Source organism: Oncorhynchus gorbuscha, unplaced genomic scaffold, assembly GCF_021184085.1.
Source record: "Oncorhynchus gorbuscha isolate QuinsamMale2020 ecotype Even-year unplaced genomic scaffold, OgorEven_v1.0 Un_scaffold_722, whole genome shotgun sequence".
Lineage (NCBI taxonomy): Eukaryota > Metazoa > Chordata > Actinopteri > Salmoniformes > Salmonidae > Oncorhynchus > Oncorhynchus gorbuscha.
Window position 1 is genome coordinate 100001 of NW_025745779.1, and position 7518 is coordinate 107518.

Consider the following 7518-nt stretch of genomic DNA (forward strand, 5'->3'; position numbering starts at 1 on the left):
AGTGTCTCTAATACAGTAACCTCTAGTATCTCTAATACAGTAACCTCTAGTATCTCTAATACAGTAACCTCTAGTATCTCTAATACAGTAACCTCTGTCTTCCTGTATTTGATTGGGATGTTTCTGTGTGTCTGTCTTCAGGTGGTTTCTCATCGTTTTCCCAGCTGTTTCCAGGTCTATGTGAAGGTAAGGTTCTTCTGGCCACGTCCTGCCTGGTCCCCACCTGCCTCTCTCAGCCCTGCCTGCCCCTCAACACCTCTGGGCCAACACGCATCCTGCCTCACCTCTACCTGGGCTGTCAGAGAGACGTACTCAACAAGGTATTAGATATATTACTTTATATTATAGCATTCTAACCAGCGGTATTCCTCCCTCCTCTGCAGGAAGTGATGTGTGTAAAGCATTCTAACCAGCTGTATTCCTCCCTCCTCTACAGGAAGTGATGTGTGTAAAGCATTCTAACCAGCTGTATTCCTCCCTCCTCTACAGGAAGTGATGTGTGTAAAGCATTCTAACCAGCTGTATTCCTCCCTCCTCTACAGGAAGTGATGTGTGTAAAGCATTCTAACCAGCTGTATTCCTCCCTCCTCTACAGGAAGTGATGTGTGTAAAGCATTCTAACCAGCTGTATTCCTCCCTCCTATACAGGAAGTGATGTGTGTGAAGCATTCTAACCAGCTGTATTCCTCCCTCCTCTACAGGAAGTGATGTGTGTAAAGCATTCTAACCAGCTGTATTCCTCCCTCCTCTGCAGGAAGTGATGTGTGTAAAGCATTCTAACCAGCTGTATTCCTCCCTCCTCTACAGGAAGTGATGTGTGTAAAGCATTCTAACCAGCTGTATTCCTCCCTCCTCTACAGGAAGTGATGTGTGTAAAGCATTCTAACCAGCTGTATTCCTCCCTCCTCTACAGGAAGTGATGCAGCAGAATGAGATAACGTACGTCCTGAATGCCAGTAACACATGTCCCAAACCAGACTACATCCCCGAGTCTCACTTCCTGCGAGTTCCTGTCAACGACAGCTTCTGCGAGAAGATCCTCCCCTGGTTGGACAGATCTGTAGAGTTCATAGAGAAGGCCAAAGCCTCCAACGCCTGTGTGCTGGTCCACTGTCTGGCTGGCATCTCCCGCTCGGCAACCATCGCTATCGCTTACATCATGACGAGGATGGACATGTCACTAGACGAAGCTTACAGGTGAGATGATTGAACCCTGTAGGACCATAATAAGGATTTACAGGTGAGATGATTGAACCCTGTAGGACCATAATAAGGATTTACAGGTGAGATGATTGAACCCTCTAGGACCATGATAAGGATTTACAGGTGAGATGATTGAACCCTGTAAGTCGCTCTGGATAAGAGCGTCTGCTAAATCACTTAAATGTAAATGTAAATGATTGAACCCTGTAGGACCATAATAAGGATTTACAGGTGAGATGAATGAACTCTGTAGGACCATAATAAGGATTTACAGGTGAGATGATTGAACCCTGTAGGACCATAATAAGGATTTACAGGTGAGATGATTGAACCCTGTAGGACCATAATAAGGATTTACAGGTGAGATGATTGAACCCTGTAGGACCATAATAAGGATTTACAGGTGAGATGATTGAACCCTGTAGGACCATAATAAGGATTTACAGGTGAGATGATTGAACCCTGTAGGACCATAATAAGGATTTACAGGTGAGATGATTGAACCCTGTAGGACCATAATAAGGATATACAGGTGAGATGATTGAACCCTGTAGGACCATAATAAGGATTTACAGGTGAGATGATTGAACCCATAATAAGGATTTACAGGTGAGATGATTGAACCCTGTAGGACCATAATAAGGATTTACAGGTGAGATGATTGAACCCTGTAGGACCATAATAAGGATATACAGGTGAGATTATTATTATTATTATATTATGATTGAACCCTGTAGGACCATAATAAGGATTTACAGGTGAGGATTTAGGACCATAATAAGGATTTAGGTGAGATGATTGAACCCTGTAGGACCATAATTGAACCCAATAAGGATTTACAGGTGAGATGAATGAACCCTGTAGGACCATAATAAGGATTTACAGGTGAGATGATTGAACCCATGATAAGGATTTACAGGTGAGATGAATGAACCCTGTAGGACCATAATAAGGATTTACAGGTGAGATGATTGAACCCTGTAGGACCATAATAAGGATTTACAGGTGAGATGATTGAACCCTGTAGGACCATAATAAGGATTTACAGGTGAGATGATTGAACCCTGTAGGACCATAATAAGGATTTACAGGTGAGATGATTGAACCCATGATAAGGATTTACAGGTGAGATGAATGAACCCTGTAGGACCATAATAAGGATTTACAGGTGAGATGATTGAACCCTGTAGGACCATAATAAGGATTTACAGGTGAGATGATTGAACCCTGTAGGACCATAATAAGGATTTACAGGTGAGATGATTGAACCCTGTAGGACCATAATAAGGATTTACAGGTGAGATGATTGAACCTTGTAGGACCATAATAAGGATTTACAGGTGAGATGATTGAACCCTGTAGGACCATAATAAGGATTTACAGGTGAGATGATTGAACCCTGTAGGTCCATAATAAGGATTTACAGGTGAGATGATTGAACCCTGTAGGACCATAATAAGGATTTACAGGTGAGATGATTGAACCCTGTAGGACCTCATGTCACCTTCCTGCTTATGGACTTGACCACTCAGCAACCACCCTCCTCCCAAGTTCTCCGTAACTAAGAGGATACCCCCTCTTCCTGTCTGTCTAAATGAACCCAGCCTCACATGACCCCTGATTAACACTGTGTGTCACATGACCCCTGATTAACACTGTGTGTCACATGACCCCTGATTAACACTGTGTGTCACATGACCCCTGATTAACACTGTGTCACATGACCCCTGATTAACACTGTGTGTCACATGACCCCTGATTAACACTGTGTGTCACATGACCCCATGAAAGGCCCATCTTGTCATCCTGAATGAACACACTGCACTGTGGGGGGCTGTAATGATGGCTGGGATGGTAACCTCAGCAGCATCTCTACTGATGTTCTGTGTTACAGTTATAAATGTCCCCTGTCTTGACCCTCTAGGTTTTCCCAACTCTATAACAACCCAGTGTGTCTCTACTGATGTCCTGTATGTTTCTGTCTTTCCTCTCCAGGTTCGTGAAGGAGAAGAGACCCACCATCTCTCCTAACTTCAACTTCCTGGGTCAGCTGCTGGACTTTGAGAAGAAGATCACGACTCCTGGAAGGTCGGAGATCAGAGAAACCACCGGGGTCAAACCCTCTCCTCTCCTCCACCCCCCACTAGAGCAGGATCCCCCTAACCCTACCTCCAGCCTCCCAGACCCTGCCTTGGCCATGCTGGAGCCCCTGACCCTGCCGTGTGTCCTGGCCCCCTGGCCTCCAGAGGAGAGGCTCCTGGCCCAGGCTCTCCAGGGGCTCCAAGGCCTTCAGCTGGACCAGGGGACGGAGGACAGCGCTGCCCGGCTGAAAAGGTCTTTCTCTCTGGACATCAAGTCGTACAGGGAGCCAGGAGGCTGCAGCAGCGCCCCCATGAGGCCGTACCCCCACCCTACATCCCACCCCGGAGCCCAGGAGTATTATAACCCATCCGTGAGCTTCAAGGAGCCTGCAGGGAAACCGTATCAGTTCTCTCCTGTGAAGGAGATGTCAGAGCAGTCTACACCTGAGCCGAGCCCTGACAAGGAGCAGGACGACGGTCCCGCAGACCCTGCTGCTACGTCTGCAGCTCCCACTGCTGCTCCTGTCGTCTCCACCACAACCAGCACCACTACCACCTCCAACCAGCCCAGCATGAAGCAGCCCAGCCAGGCTAAGCCTCCTCCACCTCCCCTCTCCTGTTCCCAGCAGCTCCACCGTAGTGGCAGTATGGAGGAGAGCTCTAACAACACCCCTCACACCACCGGCTTCCTGTTTGGCCTATCGCGTTCCCAGCAGCACCTGTCCAAGCCCGCCCCTAAACTAGGCTCCGCCCTGAAGGGCTGGCACTCTGACATCCTATTGGGTCCCGTCACCGTGTCGTCGGGGGGATGGTACCTCTCCGAGTCACACCACTTCTACTCCACCTCCGCCATCTTGGGAGGCGGGGCTAACATTCTGGGGGGTGGCAGCGTGGCGGCATACAGCGTGAGTCAGGGGTTGGAGGAGGTGCGGCGGCGCGGGCGACAGAGGAGCGGCGACCACGGGGACTCACGGAGGAGCTGGCACGAGGAGAGCACCTTGGAGAAGCAGCTGAAGAGACGGAGCTGTCAGATGGAACTCGGAGACAGGATGAGAGGAGGAGGCGAGACTAGATCCAGGGAGGAGATGGGGAGTCACAGCAGCTTCTCAGGAAGCATGGAGGTCATAGAGGTGTCCTGAGAGGGACATTCAATATGGCCTCCAGGCCACCCCTTACGGAATCATTGATTTGAATGGAGACGTCCGTTCTAGGGAGTATAACCTCCTCAGATCAGACCCATGTTGAGGGGAAAGACTTGTTATGGACCCATCTTATTGTCCCACTAGGGACTTGAACCTTGAACTGATCTAAGCGGCTCTATGTGTACTTGTGTCGCGACAGTTGGCATTAATGTAGTTGAACTTTGACCTGGAAGCAGAAAGCAACTGTGTGACGATGATGAATGTGATGAAGAGGTGAACTCTGAGAGGACTGTCTTTGGTTTGGATGAGTGTTCATCGTTTTCATTTATTTCTGAATGTTGATGATCGTCGTCAAGGAGCAGTAGATGTCTGTCTGACGTTGGATTCATGGAGCTTTAATGAACCTTTATAAAGTCTTTATGAAGCCTTATGAAGTCTTTATGAAGCCTTATGAAGTCTTTATGAAGTCTTTATGAAGCCTTATGAAGTCTTTATGAAGTCTTTATGAAGCCTTATGAAGTCTTTATGAAGTCTTTATGAAGCCTTATGAAGTCTTTATGAAGCCTTATGAAGTCTTTATGAAGCCTTAAGAAGTCTTTATGAAGCCTTATGAAGTCTTTATGAAGCCTTAAGAAGTCTTTATGAAGCCTAATGAAGTCTTTATGAAGCCTTATGAAGTCTTTATGAAGCCTTATGAAGCCTTGTGAAGTCTTTATGAAGCCTTATGAAGAACGGGATCAGAGATCCTTGATAGTCTCTGTGTCAAATCATCCAATACCTCTTTATGAACACATCCAAATTAGAGGCTTTTCCTGTTCCTCTGTCTTCTTCTGATTGACAAGTCTTTTCAAATCTCAGGTCTTATTTGAGCAGCAAGAAAAGATGCTGGAACAACTGAACAGTTCTTTATGAAGCCGAACAGCTTTATGAAGCCTAATGAACAGTTCCTTATGAAGTCTTATGAACAGCTCCCTTTATGAACAGTTCCCGAACAGCTCCCGAACAGTTCCCAAACAGCTCCCGAACAGCTACCGAACAGCTCCAAGAACAGTTCTGAACAGTTCCTAACAGCCTTATGAACAGTTCCTAACAACAGCTCGCCCGAACAGCTCCCGAACAGTTCCCGAACAGCTCCCGAACAGCTCCGAACAGAACAGTTCCCGAACAGCTCCCGAACAGAACAGTTCCGAACGAACAGTTCCCGAACAGCTCCCGAACAGTTCCCGAACAACTCCCGAACAGCTCCAGAACAGTTCCCGAACAGTTCCCGAACAGCTCCCGAACAGTTCCCGAACAGTTCCCGAACAGCTCCCGAACAGTTCCCGAACAGCTCCCGAACAGCTCCCGAACAGCTCCCGAACAGTTCCCGAACAGCTCCCGAACAGTTCCCGAACAGCTCCTGAACAGTTCCCGAACAGTTCCCGAACTGCTCCCGAACAGCTCCCGAACAGTTCCCGAACAGCTCCCGAACAGCTCCCGAACAGCTCAGTTGGTAGAGCATGGCGCTTGTACCCTAGGGTTGTAGGTTCGATTCCCGGGGCCGCCCAGAAGTAAAATGTACGCACGCATGACTGTAAGTCACTTTGGATTAAAGCGCTAAATATGATATATTATTAACGGTGTGGTTGTGGGTTTTGTCTGATACCTGTGGTAAAGGAATGATGTAATGACTGATACCTGTGGTAAAGGAATGATGTAATGACTGATACCTGTGGTAAAGGAATGATGTAATGACTGATACCTGTGGTAAAGGAATGATGTAATGACTGATACCTGTGGTAAAGGAATGATGTAATGACTGATACCTGTGGTAAAGGAATGATGTAATGACTGATACCTGTGGTAAAGGAATGATGTAATGATGTAATGACTGATACCTGTGGTAAAGGAATGATGTAATGACTGATACCTGTGGTAAAGGAATGATGTAATGACTGATACCTGTGGTAAAGGAATGATGTAATGACTGATACCTGTGGTAAAGGAATGATGTAATGACTGATACCTGTGGTAAAGGAATGATGTAATGACTGATACCTGTGGTAAAGGAATGATGTAATGACTGATACCTGTGGTAAAGGAATGATGTAATGACTGATACCTGTGGTAAAGGAATGATGTAATGACTGATACCTGTAAAGGAATGATGTAATGACTGATACCTGTGGTAAAGGAATGATGTAATGATGTAATGACTGATACCTGTGGTAAAGGAATGATGTAATGACTGATACCTGTGGTAAAGGAATGATGTAATGACTGATACCTGTGGTAAAGGAATGATGTAATGACTGATACCTGTGGTAAAGGAATGATGTAATGACTGATACCTGTGGTAAAGGAATGATGTAATGACTGATACCTGTGGTAAAGGCTTTGAATAAGTTCTGACCTGAGGTCAGTGGTCCTGACCCAGACCTGAACCCTGACCTGAGGTCAGTGGTCCCATCCCTGACCTGAGAACAGTGGTCCTGACCTGAGACCAGTGGCCCTGACCCAGACCTGAACCCTTACCTGAGACCAGTGGTCCTGACCCAGACCTGAGACCAGTGGTCCTGACCCAGACCTGAGACCAGTGGTCCTGACCCAGACCTGAACCCAGTGGTTACCTGAGACCAGTGGTCCTGACCCAGATCTGAACCCTGACCTGAGAACAGTGGTCCTGACCTGAGACCAGTGGTCCTGACCCTGACATGAACCCTGACCTGAGAACAGTGGTCCTGACCTGAGACCAGTGGTCCTGACCCTGACATGAACCCTGACCTGAGACCAGTGGTCCTGACCCAGACCTGAGACCAGTGGTCCTAACCCAGACCTGAGACCAGTGGTCCTAACCCAGACCTGAGACCAGTGGTCCTAACCCAGACCTGAGACCAGTGGTCCTGACCCAGACCTGAGACCAGTGGTCCTAACCCAGACCTGAGACCAGTGGTCCTAACCCAGACCTGAGACCAGTGGTCCTAACCCAGACCTGAGACCAGTGGTCCTAACCCAGACCTGAGACCAGTGGTCCTAACCCTGACCTGAGAACAGTGGTCCTGACCCAGACCTGAGACCAGTGGTCCTGACCCAGACCTGAGACCAGTGGTCCT

The 7518-nt window shown here is 47.6% G+C and overlaps 1 protein-coding gene and 1 long non-coding RNA gene across 4 annotated transcripts in view; both read left to right on the forward strand.

Annotated features, from left to right (window-relative positions):
• Positions 1–5150, forward strand: part of LOC124019915 (dual specificity protein phosphatase 16-like) — a 71801-nt gene extending 66651 nt beyond the window's left edge. For all 3 annotated transcript variants that reach the window (XM_046335357.1, XM_046335359.1, XM_046335358.1), the window contains exons 4-6: positions 142–320; positions 914–1197; positions 3199–5150. In XM_046335357.1, coding sequence (XP_046191313.1) covers positions 142–320; positions 914–1197; positions 3199–4423 — 1688 coding nt within the window. In that variant the 3' untranslated portion in view covers positions 4424–5150. The remainder of the gene's footprint in view (positions 1–141; positions 321–913; positions 1198–3198) is intronic.
• On the forward strand, positions 2091–2698 carry LOC124019916. Its single transcript, XR_006835867.1, has 2 exons — positions 2091–2294; positions 2372–2698. It is a non-coding gene; the product is annotated as an uncharacterized LOC124019916 (long non-coding RNA).
• Positions 5151–7518: the final 2368 nt, after the last annotated feature.